The sequence below is a fragment of the Pelmatolapia mariae genome, linkage group LG10_11 (assembly GCF_036321145.2).
Source record: "Pelmatolapia mariae isolate MD_Pm_ZW linkage group LG10_11, Pm_UMD_F_2, whole genome shotgun sequence".
In the NCBI taxonomy this organism is placed as follows: Eukaryota; Metazoa; Chordata; class Actinopteri; order Cichliformes; family Cichlidae; genus Pelmatolapia; species Pelmatolapia mariae.
Genome location: NC_086236.1, coordinates 9,644,048 through 9,665,785, shown reverse-complemented (window position 1 = coordinate 9,665,785; position 21,738 = coordinate 9,644,048). Strand labels below are relative to the sequence as shown.

At 39.4% G+C, this 21,738-nt stretch overlaps 2 protein-coding genes across 4 annotated transcripts; both read right to left on the bottom strand.

Moving 5' to 3' along the window:
- Positions 1 to 433: 433 nt before the first annotated feature.
- On the bottom strand, positions 434 to 9,482 carry ccdc15 (coiled-coil domain containing 15). Of its 3 annotated transcripts, none has more exons than XM_063487367.1 (11): positions 9,414 to 9,482; positions 9,079 to 9,230; positions 8,249 to 8,398; positions 7,201 to 7,296; positions 6,069 to 6,185; positions 5,876 to 5,977; positions 2,501 to 2,608; positions 2,316 to 2,419; positions 1,826 to 2,020; positions 1,415 to 1,563; positions 434 to 1,334 (listed from the first exon to the last, which is right to left on the bottom strand). In XM_063487367.1, exons 2-11 carry the CDS (start codon positions 9,190 to 9,192, stop codon positions 1,285 to 1,287), a joined length of 1,185 nt encoding a protein of 394 aa, XP_063343437.1. In that variant the 5' UTR covers positions 9,193 to 9,230; positions 9,414 to 9,482; the 3' UTR covers positions 434 to 1,284. The 3 variants fall into 3 exon arrangements, with proteins under 3 accessions (XP_063343437.1, XP_063343438.1, XP_063343436.1); XM_063487368.1 differs by having other exon boundaries at positions 9,079 to 9,214; positions 9,414 to 9,460; XM_063487366.1 differs by having other exon boundaries at positions 9,079 to 9,454.
- Positions 9,483 to 10,132: 650 nt separating this feature from the next.
- psmg1 (proteasome (prosome, macropain) assembly chaperone 1) lies at positions 10,133 to 21,300 on the bottom strand. Its single transcript, XM_063488186.1, has 7 exons — positions 21,091 to 21,300; positions 19,563 to 19,666; positions 18,610 to 18,755; positions 16,959 to 17,021; positions 15,655 to 15,853; positions 12,659 to 12,789; positions 10,133 to 10,603 (listed from the first exon to the last, which is right to left on the bottom strand). The coding sequence occupies exons 1-7, from the start codon at positions 21,207 to 21,209 to the stop codon at positions 10,526 to 10,528; spliced, it is 840 nt and encodes a 279-aa protein (XP_063344256.1). The 5' UTR covers positions 21,210 to 21,300; the 3' UTR covers positions 10,133 to 10,525.
- Positions 21,301 to 21,738: the final 438 nt, after the last annotated feature.

The window sequence follows — 21,738 nt, the reverse complement described above, 5'->3', positions numbered from 1 at the left end:
TGCTGGAAACATTCCCCATAGGATTTTGGTCCATACTGGCATGACAGCTGTGCATCCATGATGTGAATCAAGGTGGGATCTGGTGACTGCCGAACCTGCTGCCAGGTACCATGACCCAATGGAAAACACTCAAATCCGTGGCAAATCCGAGCCCAAATACAATTAGCTGCTGCCGTGTGATTGGCAATTTAAAGAATGTATCAAGCAACTGAATGGGTGACCTAACAAAGGGGCCAGTGAGTCTGATATTTTGCCAGTGAATGAGGTGCACAACCAAGTAACCACAATGTAACAAAAAGAACTGGAGCTGATGTTAAAAACAATAAAAATGCAAATGACTATCACCTTTTTAAAACATATAAATGTGCATCCATCACAGAATCACAAAAAGGAATACAATTTTAAAAAGCAGATGTTTATAAGACCACGTCATTTCACCATTTGTATTTACCACAAAAAAGTAAAATTTAATTAAAAAAACATGACAGAAGTTTTATTTGTTAAATGGAGCCCTGAAACTGGTCAACATGACACATGACTCATGACCCACACAACAAACAACAAACTGTTTCAATCATTTGCCTCACAAGCACATTTTCAAGTTTAGTTGTGTACTCAGTACATAAACTACCACCATTAAAACTACATACACAGAGTAAGACACTGCACAAATTTCTTAATTACCAATAAATAAATCAAAGCAAATGTCTGTGAGGTTTAATAAGCAATAATTAAACAAAGCCAAAAAGTTCAAAAGGAAATTGTATACTCCATTTCATTCTTCACAATCAGCAGAATAAATCTAAGTGTAAACAGCCATTCCAGCTGTTTGAAGTTGTAATACGGCACACTAGTGTTTCAGCTGACTGTTCAGTGACAACATGATGAGTTTTCCAAGTATTAAAATCAAAGATCTGGGAAAGTAAAGATGATCCGATAATAACGCTACAGGCAAAGACAGGAGTCAAAGGCAAAGAGAAACATCATGGTTGTTATTGCTCATTTAGAAAACAATCTGTGCACCAAATCATCTTTAAAACATTGCGATATTTCAGAGTAAAAGCATCATTCTGAATCTGCTTGTAGAGCTACGTGAAACGTATGATTTTACCTCTGGAAGACAACAATAAACTGAAACATATAAATCTCTTTTATTGTGGCGGCTCAACATGTCCTGGACTCCTCTGTGCTGAGCGAGAGAACTGATCTGAATGTAGGCTAGAAAACGTACACAAGATTTTCCAAAATCTGAGACCGGCCCTTTAGGCAGACATCAGCTTCCTTTTACTGCAAATCCAAACTCACCAACGCTGAATGTAGGGCCTGGGCATACGCTGCAGAACAAAAAAAATGTTTTCATGTAGTTGGACTGAAGCTCAGTAAGCAAGCAGATGGTTGAGTGTGAAGTCCTCACCTTTGGGATTATTGTAGAAAACACAGTTGTTAGCGCAGGTGTCGGGGTGGGAGTCCCAGAACGAGGACGCACAGCAGCAGAGAGGAGGGAGCTCCAGTTTCGCCTGAGACATTCGCTCCTTCATTTGAGCTCTCAGAGCTTCAATGAACCTGCAGAAATAATAAGGAGGCTCAAAATTAACCCAACAGACCCACATATGCCCCGTCTCTCAAATGCCTACAAATAGGTTTGCAGCAGGTTTACATCTGTTATCCTATTGGAAGCTACAAAAGCCTTCAAAATCTAGCCTTAAATAAAAATCAAGTAGCACTCCCCAATGACTGCAAACACACTTCCACATTTAAACATCAGTGGATTTTCCTGTTTTAATTGCATTAGGTATATTCAGTTGAGTCTCTATTGCTTAATTACCTAGCAGCTACTTTGCCATTCTCCTCTCTTTTCCTCCTCTGTAGCTCCACAGCTCTCTCCTCCTCCTCAAGCTTTAGTCGCTCCAGAATCAGCAGCTCCCTCTCCTCCAGCTTCTGCCTGGCCTCTGCGAGCTGTCGAACTCTCTCCAGCTTCCTCTCCTCCTCCAGACGGATCTGTTCTTTCTCCGCTTTGATCCTTCAGTGAAGACAGGAAGACACGAAAGGAGATTTTCACTGACAATAACATGTAATTTAAGTTTAAAGGAGGGTTTTTTAAAATTACTTTGGATATCTATTGTATTCCAAGCAAGCTCACTGTTCAGCTAAGAAAACAAATGTTTTTATTTCCTCTGCTGTGAAAATGTGTCATGTTAGAGATATCTGCTGTTTGACACTTTATAGAGAGATCTCAGGATTTAGATTCACTTTAATGGAACGCCCCAAACCACAAGAGGAAGCGATACAGCATGGTACGCCTGTCCTCTCTTCACCTTGCTGTCTGTTTCAGGTGCTTCCTGTGCTGCTTGTTCTCCTTCACTTGCTCTCTCTCGATGTTCATGGCCAGGCGGCGGTGCATCAGGAACTGAGATTGGCGCTGCAGAGACAAACACGCTGTCTGTGATGTCTGACATCAAACCAGTAAAGCCAAAGGTTTGTGCATGCTTCTGATTCCTACCTGTCTTTTCAGTTCTTCTTGGTCAGTCAGAGGCCAGATTCTAAGGCTGGATGTGAATCCCGAATCAGGTTGTGATTGTTCAGGATTCCACAGTGGACGTTCACTTCCCTGAAAAGCATACAAATAAAATAAAGACGTGTGAAGACTGATCTACTGACCCTCAGCCAAAGTAATGTATGTATGAAGGTGTTAAAAGCACATTATTATCAAAAAGTTGACATTCAAACAATCATTTTTTTCAATAAAAATAAAAATGTATTCCTCCAAAATATCAGTTTATAAGCATAAATAGATATTCAAATATTAAAAAAATTGACTTTATATTATTGGTTAATGTTGACACATCCTATAAGAACTCATTTTAATAAGAGTTTCCTGCACATCCAATCTCTGATTTATCCTATTCTCTGCTACAGAGCTACTTTGTTATATTTCCCTTTATTAATTAGATACTGTAGTTTGTACAGTATTTATTGGATAATACTTCCCTTAAAAGCCAGGTGAGATTCCTGGACCAATCAAAAAGTAGTGCCTTATTACTTAATGCTATAACTTAGCATTAAGTAATAATGCTATTACTTAACAATAAGTAATAATTACTTAATGAATAACATCTGTAAAGAAAAACGCCCCCAAAAAAGCAAAACTGTGCCAATCATAACATAAAAAAAGAAAAAGACACAAGCTTAATATACAAAAAAGCCTTTGAAGAACAAGCTTGAGATATTTGTAACCATATTTGTAACCATTAGAGGTTACAGCTTTAAGAGACCTGAAGATGCTTCAGATAGAGTCAAAAACATAGAGAGCAGAAACCTATTGACACCTAAATGTATCTCAAGGAGGGGCTCAAAAATGTGGTGTTTGCCACCACATTTTCTCCTTTATCTTAACAGTTACAAAGAAACATCAGTAAATATTGGCATATTTTATCTGGTGACCCTTCCACAGGTCATTTGTTCAATAATGTATCAATTTGTGCTAAAAACCTGAGAGAAATACTAGCCAGGGCTGATTGCCATAATTCTTTAGCCTTCTGCTTTTCTGCTGTACCAGGAGGTAATCCCCCCATGTCTAAACTGGGAAGCTATGATGTAAGCGGATACCTTTGGTGCACTGATATTTGATATTTAATATATGTTTTTGTCATTTAGCTGCAGAATATTTATGGATTTTTTCAACATCTGTTAACTTTAGTGTTAACTTTCTGCCTACATATATTATATTTATATTTTTACACATTTATTTTTCCTATGTCTAGTGATTTTAACATCATAGATTATGTGTGTATATTGATATTGTCTTGATACTATTTTTCCAAAACTGTATTTTTGTATATTGTGCTGGTTTTATTTTATAATTAGAGCTCTGATTTCTGAATGTTACAGGAATCTAACCTGACTTTCATTATTGTGACTGTTGTCTGTATTAGGTTACCCTGATTATGACTTATTGCTGAAACATTTCTGCCATTAATAAATATAAAGAAAAAAAACACACTTTCTACTTTTTTGCTGGCATCTTATCCCTTTTCTATTGGCCAATATTTATCTCCAATTCATCCCATTAATCCCATTCATCCCATTAGTGCCCCCTGCAAACCTGAAAAGGATAAGCGGAAGCGAATGGCTGGATCAACAGTAGCAACTAAAAGCATTACAAAGTAGTGTAGTGCACTTTGAAAATGTATAACATTCATATGCATAACTCCATATGTACAGGCTGCAGCTGGTAAAGATTAAAGTTATGCCACAGTTAAGGTGCGTGCAAAGTGAGAAACATTTAAAACAAGTGACAATATTAACAACACTCTAGTTTTTACACAGGTTTACTCATCCAGCACACTCACAATCTCGCAACACTGTTTTTTAAGATACACACAACCCTGAGGCTAAACTCACATCTGTGTGGTTAGCTGACAGCTCACTCAATTTCCTGTGAAAACAAGCCAACATAAAAACAAAAACAAAAATCTGTACAGACAGAGGAAGCCTGACATAAGCCTTACTTTATGTTACTGTCCTTGTTTGGAGCTTATAATGATTCACAAGATGTGAGAGGGAACTGGACATTATATTTATATATATTTTTTCCATTAACCTCACACACATCCACGTCATTATCATGATGATGATGATGTGGTAAAATTAAACATTACAGCCTGTACTGAAATAATGAATCCTGACCTGGTTTCAGGCTTATACTTCTGCTCTTTGAGGCGTTATATCATGCTCATAAACTTTGAACTATACATGTTTTTGGCAAGAGTGAAACAGAGGCTCACTCTTAAATCTTTAGCCCTTGAAGCTCTTTGCTGAATTGAGTGGTTTCAGACCTGCTTATGGAACAGAATAACTGGACGTTGGTGAGGGTGGACTCTGCCAGTTCAGCAACCCAGGAACTTTTCTAATGGCCGTCAAACCACATCTTTATCGGTATACACCAAAGTGTCAAAACTCATCATTAAGGGTACAACAGAGGTAATCAAATCTAATCTTTGTGGGTTGAAAGAGTTGAGTTTTTCATCTTGCCTTCTACATGGGATGGCTAGAGCAAAATAATTCTTAAGAATCCACATTGGACTTTGACATTAAAGGCAATGATTTACACTCAATAAATACTGTGTAAGGCATTTAAAAATGCAGCAATAGAGAAGAGGAGAAAAGCCTACTACTCTTCCTAGCACTGAGCTTTCAGCCTGACATCCACCAACAGTTAAAGCATCAGATTTCCTGTTTACCATCGCATCGCAAAGAGCCAAGTTCTGACCTTTACTGCAATCGGTAAACTGCCTGATCATCAAACTTACTATCTACATCTTGCTGTTTTTAGCCTGTTTAAATATGGCGTAGCTACCGTGTAGCCACCTATTAATTCTACTTCCCATTTCTGAGTGGCTTGTCCATCTCCCTGCCCTAAATATACCCAGCTTTATCTTCATTTTTGACTGACTGAGGAGGAAGCATAGGGTCATTTTCCATAGACTTGTTTCTTTTTGTAACCAGGAGTCACCCCCTGCTGACTATTAGAAAGAATGGAGTATTAGGGTACTTCCATGCAGGCTTCACTTTTAAGATCCAGAAGCTTTACATCCATCTTTTAAATACTATATGACATGAAAGTGAAGATAATTTTTAATGGAGGTGTACAGCAAGTTCCAAATTCACTGAATTTCAATGTTGGTTTTTGACTAAAAAAAGCATCTTACAGTGCAAATGCACCTGCTCAGAATGCTCCAAATAATTTAATCTTATCTGTAACTATGCGGTGGCCGAGTTAGTCGGTAAATGTGTGGATATAATGAATTTCACGTTAAGAAAAACCATTAAAAACTGAAAGGAATAAACATGGGACACAGTTTGAATATTCAGTCACCTTCTGTTGAACAAGTGGACATTCATGTCGACTGCTGAAGACAACATCATCTTCCTCTCCTAGAGCATCCTCCTCTGCTCTCAGAGCATGAGATTCTGCTTTCTGTGAGGTGAAGGGGGAAATGTTTAATTATAACCCGAATATGGAATTATGGGTTTGAAAAGAGGAACAAGCATGAGACACATGCGCTCACATGTCTGGTTTGAGAGATGTTCCAGCTGCCTCCAGGAAGTTCTGACGTTGTTTCCTCTTGCTGCATCACCTGACAGGCAGCCAGTCTGAGTCTGACCTGCCTCATGCCTTCAGCAGACTGGAAAATTGTGGAAATAAATACAAATCCAGATTAATCAGTGTCACACTGTGTGAAGTCACACAAGGAACAGTGGAATCATTCTGCAATCCAAGAACAGCACACTTCACACACTGCAAAATATAAACAATCAGACACAACAAAAAATAAAGAAAAAGTACATATACAGATAACAAGGTCTCAACAAATAGATGGACATTTGAGGCAGATACTGCAAACTTCAAATAAATTTCATTTAAATTCAATGATAATACTTTTAAAACATATTTAAAAAAAACTTTAAAAAAGGATGTCAAGGCTGGTTAATGAATCCTATAAAGAAGATGACTATCAGTTTACAAGTGGGATAAAAACTCGATGCACCCCTGGTGGACAATAAACAATCCAGACAATCTTTGTAAATATCTACATTACATTAAATTTCTCAGCCACACCTTACCCACACACACATATGTCTCTGATCAACATGTCATTAAGGACAAAAAAAATATACAGGTTTAAGAGTTTCTTATAATCAGGAAAGACTCTGGAAAGAAACCTCTGGGGCCTACAAATGGAGCCACAAACTGCATTTCTTCTAATGGCCATTTGAGGCTTGATGCGAAAGATCATCAGTCTCAACAGACTCACATGTTATATGAGCACATTTACAGTTTTGGTCTCTATGGATACTTGCCCCCTTTAATGACACCTGTATGTTGGGAGAACATTTTATAATTCATCCGCTTGGATTTTGTTAAGTCTTAAAGTTAGGGTGTCGTCCTGTGACTGACAGGAGGTCCTAAATAGGCAGCTGTGGCCAATCAGTGTCTGCTAGGCCTCAGCTTCACCTACTTGAAGTAACTGAACTGAACCATTTCGCCATTTTTAGTGCATTCTAGAACATTTTAACATCACTGCATTCTACCCTAAAAAGCAACCAAGCTGAAAGCACATCTAAAACTCACATCTCACTAAAGTTTAGTTCTCTGGAGGGTGCACACATTGTACCTGTAATTATTTACTAATATCTCACCTCCTGAGGTCTCCTCTCCATCACCCTTTGCTGTGCAGCAGTTCTCACTGTCTCACCTTCATGATGGGTCCAGATGACTCGCGTGTCAGGTGTCACCTGGACAAAAAATACACGATATGCAACAATACAGGACAAGCAGACAACAACATCAGCAGCAGCAGGAAAGGAAATCAGAGGGCTCAGCTATGCGTGTTTAAAATTTGGTTTCACAAAGTTTTCTCAGATATGAGGAGCTGCTTCTTCTAAGGGTTTTATGTTATCATAAACATGCACACGCGCTCATGCTCACAGGTGTACACACGGGGACTCACACACACTAACTACACCCTTTTTAGCTCCTACCTCAAAGCACACTGTGTGCTGTCGATCTTACGTGCTGCACAATAATGTTTAATATTTAGTTTTTACTGTTACATTCCCATAAATCATCGTGATGTTGTTTATTATGTTGCTCTTTTTTTCTGCTTGTTTTCTCTTTTTTCTTTCTCAACAGGTGATCCAGGTGATTGATATATGTATTTTTTGTCTGCTTATTTTGTTGTTTTTTGCCCTTTATCCCCATCCCTCTTCCCCGCTGTTTTTCTTTCCCTTTCTTTCTCCAGTCAAGTCTGTCCCGTATTTAACAAGTGAAAATCAAATAATATAAACAATAAAAGGTGAATCAAATAGACCATTACGGCAAGGCTGGGATGGTCCATTTGGTAAAGTAAATCCGTTGGGCATCTTTCTTCGCCTTTAGACAATAATTCTGATGGCAAAAGAGCCAAACGGGACAGGCGCAAAAAATAAATAAATAAATAAATAAATAAAAAAATAAACATGCCATTTAATTAGATATTAAACGTAATAAAACACCTGGAACATAATTGATAAATTTAACAATGACAATGATAGTACATTACAATTTGTTTTACCTTTTCTAAATGATGGTCAAAATAACTCAATAATGTTAGCTATAAATCCTGTTAGCTGCAGTGTTAATTTCAGGTGGGAATCTGGTGTGAAAGAAACACAATTAAGACTTTATTTGAGTCAAGTTTATTTTTACCACTGGATCTGTCTGCAGCTGCCGTCTCTTCTTGAACAAATGTGCTTTCTGTGCCACACGGTGGCGCACTTCATCCTGAAAACGCTGAAGGCTCTCTTCATTCTCCCTCCTCTTCTCTGCCTGTAGCTCATCAGTCAGCAAAGCAAGAGTCTAAACCAAGAGACAGGAAAACTAGTTTAGAAAACTGTAGTGAAGAAAACCAAGGGCAACTAAGACTTGCACCAGCTAACCTTATATAAAATTTGCATCTAGGGCAAGTCTACTTGGCAGTTAAATGTCCTTCTATTCTTTAATTAATGTAAAATCCTCCTGTGTCTCAATATTGATAAGTCTATGATCTTGCACAGTTGGAATTTAAATAGAAATTTTCCAGGTTTTTCTTACCAAATCACAAGTGCACCCATTCATTCAAAGTCAGTAGAAGAGAGACAGAATACATGTGTGTTAATGAGAAGGAGACAGGTGTAATAGCGAAGGTGGATGACCACTCACACCAGCAGACAGTGCACATGAGAGGTAAAGAAGAGCGTGCAAGCAGGGTGGAGCAGGTGGAGATGAGCATCAGGGTGATTTATGACAGTGAAATTTCTTAGAAACATAATTTTAAAGTGAAGAGTGATTTTAGATTAAGACCAACCAATGTGTGTTGTCACACTGGATCTATTCAATATTAATAACAGTTATAATAAATGTCTAAATTGCAATGGATTAAACTCCTCCGGTGTGAATATTTGCTTATATATCAGTATGAAGTAAATTTAAATGGAAAGGAGAGCTTATGTCAACAAACAGTAACTGTCAGCAGTTAGCTTCTCCACATCCAAACTTACAGCCGGATGCTCCACGAAGTCTTGTCCGCCCTCCACCCAGGCTCCCACCGCCACCACCGCCTGGTTCCTCTCAGCCAGCACTCTGCTGGCTCTGAAGGCTCGGTGTTCCTTCATCCGCCCGACTGGAGCTTTGTTCCTGCCGTTTTTAGGAGCTATAACCCGGTTAGCATTCATTGGTAGCCTGGTAACCAGGCTAACGTTTTAAGCAGGGCTAACCCACAAATAGTAATATTTTTACGCGGGCTTACTACAGACAGACACAGCACATACATCGACTCTATTATGCACGAATTCCACTGTTTAAATGGCAAAAAAATAAAAAATTTTAAAAGTACCTGTTACGAGGACCTGTGCACAATCTAGACCAACTGGTTTGTTTGAGTTTCGCTCACTTCAACTTCTTTGAGCGTTTTGGGGTTCACCGGCGCATTGCTGCCCCCACCTGGCCAGGAGGAAACACTGGCAGGGGTGTCATCCCCACACACTGGGAAATGAAACGACTCCAATCTGTCCATATCATAAATTATAGTAATAATTTCATAAACAGTGATTACATGCATACATATAACTTGAAAATGTGTAAGAAGACATTATAATGAAGCATTTTGGTAGCCTTTGTGACATGTTGCTTTCAGTTTTGTCTTTTTTCTGCACCAAAATGAAACTGTGCTTGCCATAAAATTGAAATATAGGCCCTTCTCAGCTACTGTTGGGCTTATTTTTGCTGTTGCCATAGCATGCACAGCTGACAGGAGATCAGTGGGAATAAGGACACATGCTGGCCTAAAAGGATATGTATAGCACTTAATAACTTCATGTAAGAGATTAATTCAAGAGATTATAGCTCAGAGGATACGTCTATCAAACATGCTTTTTCAAGGCTCACTAATCTGGGAGTGTTATTAGTTTTGCAGGCACAAAAACTCAGAAGGAACCAAAGGTTGACAGATTTCATCCGAGAATATTTGTACCAAATTTTATACGCATTCAAAAAATACTTATCTGACTCTCTAGAAAAAAAAACCCCAATAAAAATATTTATAAAATTGACTTTATTCAGGAATCAGAGAGGGAGGAAAACAGAGGAAACATTTGAGCCGTTTACAAATCTGTAGTTTCAAGTAACCTCAGCTGTTTTTATGCCCGATGGAAATGTTTTTACATGAACTGTCTGTATCACCTTGTGCAACGATTTAGCCTGTAATTCTTAAGAAATAGTTACATGCAAGTTAAAAGTTTATATATGTTCTCCAAGCTGCAACAGCTTTCTTGGTATGCATCTGCATTTCTTTGGAAACTTTTAGGACCTATTATTTATGGACAGACTGAAGTAAATAATTAAACTTAAAAGATTTCTAATATTTTTTTTCCTTAAAATGTCTTTATTTTAAAAAAATGACAGCATTTTACGACAGAAAAATAGAATTACAGAGTGTGCAGCATGGACTCAGATATAAAGATTACTCTGAAGGTCGGTGGTCCTGACAAACTTGCGGAGGGCATCTGTGCTTGGAGACGGATCGAGCTGAGGAGAAAGAGAAATGCAGGAATTTAAAATGAGAAACAGTTTTGTTTGATTTAAATACAGCTTTTTGTTTTTATAAACCCTCATGGATTTGATGACTGATGTTCTCTAAAAACTTGCAAGGGTTTCAAAGTATATAAAAGAGATCTTGGGTATAAATAAAGCACATTTCCATCGTTACGGTAGGCACTGACAAATTTGCTGAAAAAAACTTATCTTCTCTGATCTTAGACACCTGACTTGTGAAGTAACCAGAGACAATGTTGCCTGAGTCAGAGCTGGAGCATGAATCACTCTTGGATAATTCATCAGCAAGGGAAGAGCAGCTGCATCGGAAAGCATCTTTGATAAAAAGTCAAACATGCAAACCTAAAACTTTCTTGGGAGATTTTAATCTGTGTCTCCGAGGGCACTTTTTTGCAAAGTTTTATCAAATCAAAAATCTTAAAGGTTAAAAGACAAAAATTATAACACAAGCTGCTGCAGGAATCGCTGCTTCTGGGTTTGGTTTCATTTGGGAACCATATTTTAGATAAATTCAACAGTGAAGCGCTTTCATTTGGCTTCCATTCTGATTCTGCCTCTCCTGCACTGCAACAAGCCGTCAAGGCTCATGGGTGTTGTACGGATTAGAGCCATCCACCATGCCAGCCTGATGAACAAAAATGTGATTACTGACAAGATTAAGCCGTTAATGATCCTCGTAATAAAGTAAACCTACAGAAGTGTCACATGAGTTTAGATTGTGGACTGTGTCTACAAGAAATCTCAAAGGTCTAACCAGACACTCACTCTGGTGGCCCGGGAGTCATTTTTGACCAGAAGGAGTTCTTTAACATCGATTAAACCCATCTAGCACTACCTTTATTTATCAGAACAATATAGCTAAAATTAGAAATATCCTTTTGATGCTGAAAACTAGTGCTGCTGCATTTGCATCTTTTTGTGTAGGAATTGTGCAGAGTGAAGGATTATCAGTGTGCGATCTATGCAGATGTCCTAAAGTGGGTTGGAACAGGAGATGGAGTTCACCACAAAGCCCAAAAACATGTTAAACATCAAAAAACAACAGGAGAAAGACAGAAAATGCAGTGGACGCTTCCTATTGTTTTAAATACTCTGTATGAGTCTCTGTTATAACTTTGCTCTTCTGGCTTCTGGTTAACTCGATACCAGGCCCCTCTTTTGTGGAACAAGCTCCCAGTTAGGGCTGTTTCCCAGTTAGGGTATAGTTAGGCTGGATCAGGTGACCCTGAGCTATCCCTTAGTTAATGCTGCTACAGGCTCAGACTGCTGGGAGACTTCCCATGATGCACCGACCAATCTCAACTCTGCTCTTCTCATTCACAATGCATCTATATACTGCTACTGCATAGCATTAAATTCTGTCTGCTCACTCCTGTAGTTTGCTTTGTCTTCATCTCTCTCTGCTCTCCCTTCGTCTCTCTTCTCTTTCCCATCACCTCCCTTAGCCTGGTTCTGCTGGGGATCTCTTCCTGTTAAAAAGGTGTTCTTTCTTCCCACTGTCACCGTGTGCTTGCTCATAGGTAAGCTTCTGATCATTTGGGTTTCCCTTGTAATATTGCAGGGTCTTTACCTTACCATATAACATGCCTTGAGATTGCCCTTATTGTGTTGCTCTATAAATAAAATGTAGGTGAATCTTAAAAATAAATAGAGGTTGACAACAAAATAACAAATGCTGAGCAACCTATTTACAAAATGAAAGTGTTTATGACTTCTCTTAATCACACACCATTTCAGGAGACACTTTCTTTCAGTTTCACTCACTATCTGTGACTTTTAAATGACCTGTGGGAGCTCTGACTGTGGCTATTGTTCGAAAGACAGATCTTAAAATTGAAATACACTTTTGAAAGCAGCTGCTCCTCAAACTTTACAGCTCTATTTCCATCAGCATTAAAACCTTCAGTGGCGTCATCGACTGGGGTTCAGCCAAGAGAGCGGCTCAGTAGATGTAGGACATTCGTGTGCATCCTTTCTTTGTGACCTTTTTAAAAGCCTCTTCAGATATAAAAAGGAAAAACAGCTCACCTGTATAGATCTGCCAAGTTTGGTTAGCACAGGCTTGTAGGTCTCCATGGTGACAGAGTCAGGGCCAATGACATCACTGTAACACTGGTAAACAACAGCGGCGATGCGGTGGACCTGGCAGTGGTTCAGTACTGATGAAACAGCACAAAGAAGAAGAAGACACCAAGGTTATTGATATGAGGTGTGCGTGACCGTCCAGTGATCTCCTGATGATACATCTGTTTGTTTGGAACCTGCGTCTTTAAGAGCACTCGCACCAAAAATCAGGATGCAGGACTTTGTGTTCTCAGTGAGTGGAGAGGAGCCTAATGGCACCACATTTCATTCAGTTGGCAGAAACTGTTGTCCAAAGCGACTTCTCAAACACACACAGACACACATCAGGAGCAAACTGGGGTTCAGTATCTTACTCAAGGACACTTCAACAAGAAAAGCTGGGAAACAAACCCAGCTAAAGCTTTATTTACAGCACTTTTACAGCCTATTTCACTTTGTCCCATTACTGAAGAGGAAGACTGGTGCTGTGCAGCAGAACTAGGTGTTAAATAAAGCACCTTCTTAAAGCCACTTTAAACGGAATTCAAGACCAAATTGGAAATGACATACACAGAAAGTGAAAATATTTTCAAGTTAAAACACTGATCTCAGTTCACAATGAACAGTAAGACATTTTCAGCAGCTCGCTTATTTCCCAAGGGGTCACCACAGTGGATAGAGGCGGCTTTCCTGATGCAATAATCCCATTAATCTGGTCTTTGACCGGCACTTGGAGTACATTAACTTGTGACCTCTTTAGGCTGGACTTGTGTCTCCATCCAGGGATTTTTGGCATATATGTGTTAACCACTACACCACAGAGCCCAGATACTTTGGTTTTAAGGTAAAAACCAAAGTATCTGGTTCAGTTTAAGAACATCATCCAAATCACAGCACAAAAGATGGACATAACTACTGTGACGTCAAACTGAGCTTTGGTGTCTTGAAACCTTTTGCAGTGGGCGAGGTGTGGATGTGATTGAAACCGCATGCTCACTAGCGAGTGACACGTCAATAACAAGACATTAGCATGAGCATACGCCAGATAAATCATTCTGAAATTTAAACAGAACAAAATTCACAAAATGGGCTTCATGTTTTAGTCAGCATGACTCAAATCACATGACCAAGCCCTTAAACTCATAAGCAAACAGAGGTTGGGGCCGAACTAGGGCTGGGCGATATAGCCTAAAATTCAAATCGCGATATAATTTGAAGCATAACGATATATATCACGATATATTCTTTTCTTCTGTATAACGTATTTTCCAAACTATAAGGCACATTTAAAATCCTTTAATTTTCTCAAAAATCGAGAGTGTGCCTTATGTATGAATTCTGGTTGTGCTCACTGACCTTGAACCGATTTTGGCGTGTAGAAATCTGTTAAAAAATGTTTTAGTACAACTTTGGTAAGCCTGCTGATGGACTGCTTGATGGATTGTCAGAGCATTACGGCTGCCGTAGTGAGGAGTAATCTGGGTCCAAAACTCCGTCCCCTTCAGGTCCCAAAGTCAAACGAACACAGAGTTAAAAACAGTCTAAATTCTTTCATCTTTAATTAAATCATCAGCGTTGCTGCTTTATCGGGTGTAACAATTAAGTTTAACATCCATGCATCCATGAAAACAGAATTTATTAAATTTAACGGAGTTAGAAGTTAACAGGAAGTTAGCTCACTAGTTTACACCTAAACATTTCATACCATGTTCTGACAGAGATTTTTGAAACTAATTAAAACGTACAGCTCTGCTACCACTTCCAACATAAGTGAAGACAGAAACACTAAACAGCAGTGGCGTTTGCAGGGTTACCGAAGTTGGACTACCTGGTATATAATGTTGTGCTACGTGATTGCTAGCGACACAGCTATGTTAGCATAACATTAGCACAGTGAAGCTGGAGGATGAACGGCAACTTTTTTTCCACTCGATAAAAGTTAACGTGAGGGATTCTGGTGGTCAGGGACAAATGCAATCGCATAGCAGGATGCTATACACGGGCCAAACTTCAGTCAGGAGAACATAATTTACTGATGATAATGCTTGTAGCCACTGTGATACTTTCTACCAAAACAGGCGCAGCTTGATGACATCATCAACATGCGATATCGCGATATAGTCAAAATCTCTATCGTTGGCCAAATCTATATCGTTTCTATCGTATATCGTTTATATCGCCCACCCCTAGGCCGAACGCTGCTTTTACACAGACTTCTACAGTACTGGGGTGTTTGTGCAAGCACAGGTGTCGCCCTCTGGTGGTCATGAAAAACGTTTGCGGCAATTCCTTTGTTAAGGCCTAATTTATACCAGAAACATGACTTGTTGTAGGTCTGTGAGAAAATTACTTCTTCCGGTTTCTTCTTTTCACAGTAACTGTCCTGGTCATCTACACTCTTTCAGATAAATGTCTTACAGAAGTAAGATAAAACTCTTGAGTTAACACATAAGACTCTATAGAAACTCTGTAGAGGGTTTTTTCATTAATCTATAAAGAATGGGAATAAGGTCTGCAGAACTAGAGCCTAACCAGTAAATCACCTGGCTTATATATCTGGCTGATTTTGGCCTATCAGAGATTTATTCATGTATATGTTGTTCAGTAGGAGAATCTGGTGCTTGGCAGGTGTTGATTTCAAACATGGAAAGGAAACAAGAGGTGCACATGACACCAAAATAGCTTAGGAAAGGTTGCCTAGAAGGCAGGAAATCTGGGTTAAAGGAAAATGCCTCCCTAACCCATCTGTAAGAATAAAGCTGGCATTCAATCAAACATCAAAGGGTTTTTTTTCTGCTAAATTTGCACAGCAATACCACGACTGGGGAAGCAGAGTTGCAGTTTTTTTTAATGCAGCGTCTATAGGTTTTCCTTGTGCGTTTGCAAAATGAGAGAGAAAAAGAAGTACGAACAGTTTAAGTCTGAGACATCCGAGTCACACAGTCGTGCGATAGTAATACCTGCAGCTGCAAGTCCAGTAACTATGTTGGGTTGCTCCAGTGACTGGCAGACAGGCTGATCACCGAAAGCACTGGTGTGGAGAGAGCGCAGGAAGGGAGCGGAGCTGCCGCCCAGATAGTCTGCCGTCTTATAATCAGCCACAGAGGTGTCTGACAGCACCGTCACATTCAGCTCTCTGTGCTGCAGACAGTCAAACACCTACAGGAGACAAAAGAAACACAGTCAGTCAAACAACACTTTAACCATGCTGGTCACGCTGAAAAACCACCTCCATGTCTCACTGTAATCTCAGTGTGTGGTTAAAAAAAAGCCAGTAAATAAATAATTACTGTACACTCAGTGGTTGATTTATTACTGAACACATAAGGGACCTAATATGTACCAAGAAAATGTTCCACACTACCACCAGCCTGAACATTTGGCACGAAGCAGGATAGATCGATGTTGTTTACACCAAATTCTGCCCTATTTGGCAGCAGAACTGGAGACTCGTGAGACCGGTTGATATTTTTCCAATTTGCTTCTGTTTTGGTGTGCCGGTGTCTAGTACAGCCCAGTTTATTGTTCTCAGCCAAATGGAGTGAAATTTGCTTTGGTCTCCTGCTGTTGTAGCCAATTTGAAGGTTTAGTGTGTGAGATGCTACCCTGCTTTGCACTATAACAAATCCCAGGAGATCAGCCGTTTCTGATCTCTATAACCAGCCTGTGTGGCACCAACAACCATCACAAGATCACACTTTATCACAGTTCTCCTGTTTGGTCTGAAAAATCTGAGCTTCTTGATCATGCCTGGATGAGATACTGGTAAATGTATATTATAGCAAACCTTATGCTTTGTGATGCTGTTGTGCTTCACGCGTGAAACAAAAAATAAATAAAATTGTGCTGAACTAAAAAAAAAAGAAAATCGGTTTAGAGACTGAGAAGCAGGTGCTGGCCTGAACGGCTCTGCACAAACAAACAACAAACTGTATATAAATGATGGAAATTTGAAGTTTAAATGCCTTTAACTTCAGGGGACAACACCTGCTGTTGTAAAATCAAGGCCCTAACCCCAACCCAGAAGTTTTATTTGACCTCTCTAATCTGAGTTTATAGGCTCAGCCAGTAGTTTCTTGCATGAAGCAGGGCTTTCTTTAAATCGGGCTTAGCTTATGAGCATTCAGTGTCAAAAATGCTCAGCTCAAGTCCTCGGAATGGGTCGCCAACAACCACTGGCTCACATTTCACATCATAAAAAAGGTCTAGAATAACAACATAACACAATCTCCCTACAGTTCTTCGCTTAGTTCATTAAACATACCTTTTCTGTCCACTGAAAAAGCTGGTCTTCTGCAACGTAGCACGACACCTGGCATATCAAAACCTTCAAGGAAAGAAAAAAAAAAACTTTATGCAACAAGTATACTTTCGTAATTTAAAAAAACTAAACATTTTCAGACCTTTAACATTCAAATGCAATAGGATTTCCCCGTATTCTAACTGATTAAATTCGATTAAATCAGAGAAGAGTAAATCAACATTTTAAGCTCTACAATAATTAGTTAAAGTTGTTGAGTTAAAGTCAAACACCCAGAGGACCCACAAGTATGGATTCTTAAATATTCAAATAATCCAGAAGTTTGTGTGGCCATTTTTTGTCTTGAATATAGTGTCTCTCGTTTTGTTTTGTTTTTTAATACTACTGCAAACCCACCTACAAGGTGTTTGCCAGCTAAAACCTTGACGAAGAATGCACTTGACACTGAAAGACATGGGACCGGTAAATTTGGGGCCCCACGGAAAGACAAAGATGAGTTTAGGTGGTTCTAAACTGGCTAAACTGGGTGTGAATGTGAAAGAGAATGGTTGTCTTTCACTGGGATGAACTGTGACCTTTTCCGGGGTGTAACCCGCCTCTCGCTCTAGGACAGGGGACAGGCTGTAGCCCCCTCCACTAAATACGTAGCTAAATTAGTTTGATTCAACACTCTACAACTGATTTTGTTGGTTACGTTAGAGCATTACTTTACTATTTAGTCAGTTAATTGTCAGAGATTTCAATCAGGAACATGAGGTCAGCAAACACTGGGTATTTTGCCTTTATCAAAAAACATAAACCAATGATTTATCTTCTAACCCACATTACAGTTTTCTTTCCACCGATGACAGATTAAAGTGGACGCATTACAAACTTCTTCAGGCTTCTCGACTCTTCAAAGAAAAATCACGTTTATTGATCCTACACTGAACTGAGAGCTTTATTTAGACTTAATATCCCTGCTTTTGCTGCATTATTTTCCACCACACACACCAACTACTGTCTAAAACACACTCCCCACCCTTTAAATCAGCATTAAAAATGAAGGTTGTGCTAACAGGACTTTTAGTAAATCAGTGATCTTCAAATTAATGGCCAACTGTCGCGGTATCTGCTGTCCACAGCTGCTCCTGTGGTCCCCCAGTACATTAAATCCCAGCAGCCACCTGAAGGCAGCAGGATACGTGTGATAAATCTGAAGCTTCCTCGGCAGCACAGGAGCAACCGTTCACTACATTTATCTCGACTGAATCACGTGTGGCTGAGGGCAGGCGGTTCTACACACAATCAAACGGTCGGTTATAACTCTGACAACAGACACTAGATTACCAGGGTTCATTAATCCTCTGTGTAATGGCCTCTCTTCCAAGTTTTGTAACAGAACCAGCATTTCATTCTTTACTCTTGCACTGCCTGTAATTTATTCAGATTTTTCTTTTATAATATCTCATCTGTTTGCAGCTCGACAGCGAACAGGCCACAGCCATTATAAAGTGCCCTTGATATAAATGAGCGAACATCTCAAACAGCACTTGAAAAATATTAAACAGAAGTTCAGGAGCAAACCCATTAAACTGAATGATCATCAAGTTCTCGACCGTCAGGAGCTTTCAGACATATTTTGAAGTGCTGCCCCGCTCGGTGTGTCACTCACTGTTGGGTTGTTCTTGTGTCTGTAGAAAACACACGCCGATTCCTCGCAGCTTTGCCCCGTTACAGCTCGGCTCCTCTCGTTCCACGCCGACACACGTCCGATTGTATCCCAGTTTGCCGTGGACAGGATGTGCACTGACAGAAAACCTGTGCAGACAGAGTCTCTCAGTTTTCAAAGAAAGCTCACAAGTTACTCAAGTGTTTATTTCCAAATAGGAAACATGAAATAACAAAATACTGGTATCCCTTACGGAAGGGAACAACAGCAAAAGGAAAGATTATGAGCAAAAATAAAAGTCCAGACTTAAGATATTGAAGGTAGGCTTGGAAAACTAATAAGATTATTTAACTGGGATTACAATATAAAGTGCCTTAAGGCAACTATTGTTGTCATTTGGTGCTATATAAATAAAACTGAATTGAAAAAGATCTGATGTCAACTGAATTTTTTCAGATCACCAAAATGCATGTTGCTGCTATCCCAGTCCACAGTAGTATACGGCGTTAGTGTTGCCGAGGGGCGTGGCCTACTGCTACCAACAGCTGTGGATCAAAACCTCACTTCAAAGAAATAAAACAGTCACCAACTCAGTGAAAACAGTTAGTTAAAAAATGTAAAAACCACATATTCAAAGGTTCAAGACTCATTGAATAATTGAGAAAATAAGATGCAGATTAAGTGATGATCAAAACACAAAACCCCCACTGTCTGCATTATATTTCCTGCAGTGTTTTAGCACCATATCCTACTCGCTCCCCATGTCATCATTTTTAAAAGTACAAAAGATTCTTGGAAATATTCTGTTACTGCCTCTGAGCTGACATTTTGGTCCACCATGTTCCAGTGTCCCGACGGGGATATTAAATATTCATTTAATGTGTAATAATATTGGGCATCCAGTTAAACCAATCACAGGTGAGTCAGCAGACAGGACAGAGACAGCAGCAACTTACTGGAAGCATTTTGTCCCACAGCAAGGACGAAGTCTGAACACTGCAACTTGTTTCCAGACTTCAGCGACTCAGAGACTTCAGGGCTCCAGTGCAGATGAACCTCTCTGTTTGGTTTTATGGAGAAGAAAGAGTTTAAAGATTTTTCCCCCAATCAACATTTTTATACATTTATAAAACTGCTACTCCTAATGAGATCTGCCAGTCTGGGTTCTGGGCTTAGTGAACAAAATATTTAAACTCAGATTAAAGTTTAGACAGCCTTCCACATGTCGTTCTACGAAGATCACTAAAATCAAGTGTATTGCTGTAATAGGACGCCACTGTTGCAACAGTTAGTGATATTTCTTCCCTCCCATATTCCATGAACAACTTTAAGTGATATTATGGGAATTGGGAAGCACTCAGAAATCATGTACAGGGCAGGATTGCTGAGTGCTGAGGCATACAGAGCGTAAACGTCGCCTACGCTCTGCTTGCTCATTGAAAGCAGAGCTCCAAACTTCCCCTGGCATTAACATCAGCACAAAAACTGTGTGCTTACAGGTTTCCATAGCTGAGCAGCTCCTGGAGGTGTAACATGAACTTTTGTCTATATAACGAATGAAAAGAAAGACAAAAAACAAAATAAAATCTATGTGTTTACTTTTTGCCTGTCATCACACAATGTGTTGGTTTGGCTTTGAAAAACTTAATTTTAATATTTTTTTTTCTCTTACATAAAAGAATCATGAAATCATTCCTAAAATGTGCTATTCTCTAGAACGAATTCTGGAAAAACTACACATACAAATACTTTCATGATTTTGTAATGGATAATGCCTCCATCTCACCCTTCCAAACTAACATCTTCCTCTGTCAGACCAACCCTCTGTATCTCCTCCTTCATTTCATCCATTATTTTTCTCTGTTGTCTTCCTCTTTCCGTCACCCTGAAAGCTTCACATTTAAAATCCTTTGCATTTAAAGTCCTTACCCTCACCTCCTACCTTTCCTTCTCTCTGGCAGCTTCCAAACACACCTCTTCTCTTCCTCTGTCTTCAATCAGCAGCACTGATAAACCGGGCTTCGACTGATTTTTATGGAAATCTCATTCTTGAGGATGCCCTTCCTGACACTACCCTAACGTTTTGTTTGATTACTAAGTTTCTATATCATTATTATTACTAACCATTTCCTTATTTAAGGGCATAATAGCAATGACAATGTTGCCATATCTTTTTGTACACTTGATGAAAGTGTTAAAAACTGGTTCCTGTATTAAGTGTGTAAATGCTGTTTGAATGGGTGAACTGAAAACTCATGTGTCATGTTAGCTCAGTTAGCTTCAGCGGCAGATATCCATCCAGCTGACCGAGTAAGAAAATGCTTAAACTGGGATGATATGGTCTGCATACTTTTGTACGTCTTAGTATTTCACTGGCAATAATCTCTGAATTTCAGCGAGCTAACTAGCTAGATTAACTAAACCCGATTCCCCTCTGCATGCTTTTTCTGCATTCACTCCCCGATGCTACAGCTAGTTATTTACCTTTTTTCCTCCAGCTCTCTGCGGATTTGCTCATCTTCCTCGTTTTCATCAAGCTCATCGTCGTCTTCCTCCACAGCCCGAGAGTAAACCGACAGCACTTCCCCGAAAAATGTCGCCATAATCGTTGTGCTTTCAGAACAAAGTGAAAGTTTAGCTACAGATTTTTCAGACAGGTAGCCATGACGTGCATGCCACGACTTCCGCCGGCAGCACGATCCCTTCAGAATAAAAGCTTATTTTTAAACACTGAAATTTCAGAATAAATGAGTTGAGCCTACAAACCCCAGATGGTCAAACATGAGGTCCAGTGGACAGCGACAGCATTGGCCAAAATTGCAAAGAAATCATCTTTAATACTTCAAATTATATCAGTAAATTGCTGTTTAGCTCCTCCTGTGGGAATAGCAATATTTCACAATAATGAAAATACTTGGATATTAGGGGTGCAACGATACTCGTATCGATATTGAACCGTTCGATACAGTGCTTTCGGTTCAGTACGCATGTGTATCGAACAATACAAAATTTTTAATTTATTTTATCAACTTTTCTTCTGACGATGCTGTCTGTGTTGAGACCTCAGTGGATCTGCCTTCGACTACTCCGCCTAGGCTGCACTGTCGAGCGCAGATCCACTGAGCGCAGCGC

What these genes read in the sequence shown, in the direction of transcription:
- ccdc15 (XM_063487366.1), bottom strand. Translation starts at nt 9,252, where the DNA reads ATGAATGCTAACCGGGTTATAGCTCCTAAAAACGGCAGGAACAAAGCT. An exon ending in AAGAAGAACTGAAAAGACAG is followed by an intron (nt 2,420 to 2,500) that starts GTAGGAATCAGA and finishes TTGTCTCTGCAG; the next exon opens with CGCCAATCTCAGTTCCTGAT. An exon ending in CACCTGAAACAGACAGCAAG is followed by an intron (nt 2,021 to 2,315) that starts GTGAAGAGAGGA and finishes TCTTCACTGAAG; the next exon opens with GATCAAAGCGGAGAAAGAAC.
- psmg1 (XM_063488186.1), bottom strand. Translation starts at nt 21,209, where the DNA reads ATGGCGACATTTTTCGGGGAAGTGCTGTCGGTTTACTCTCGGGCTGTG. An exon ending in TTTTTCAGTGGACAGAAAAG is followed by an intron (nt 15,854 to 16,958) that starts GTATGTTTAATG and finishes TGTCTCCTGTAG; the next exon opens with GTGTTTGACTGTCTGCAGCA. An exon ending in AACTTGGCAGATCTATACAG is followed by an intron (nt 10,604 to 12,658) that starts GTGAGCTGTTTT and finishes CTTTCTCCTCAG; the next exon opens with CTCGATCCGTCTCCAAGCAC.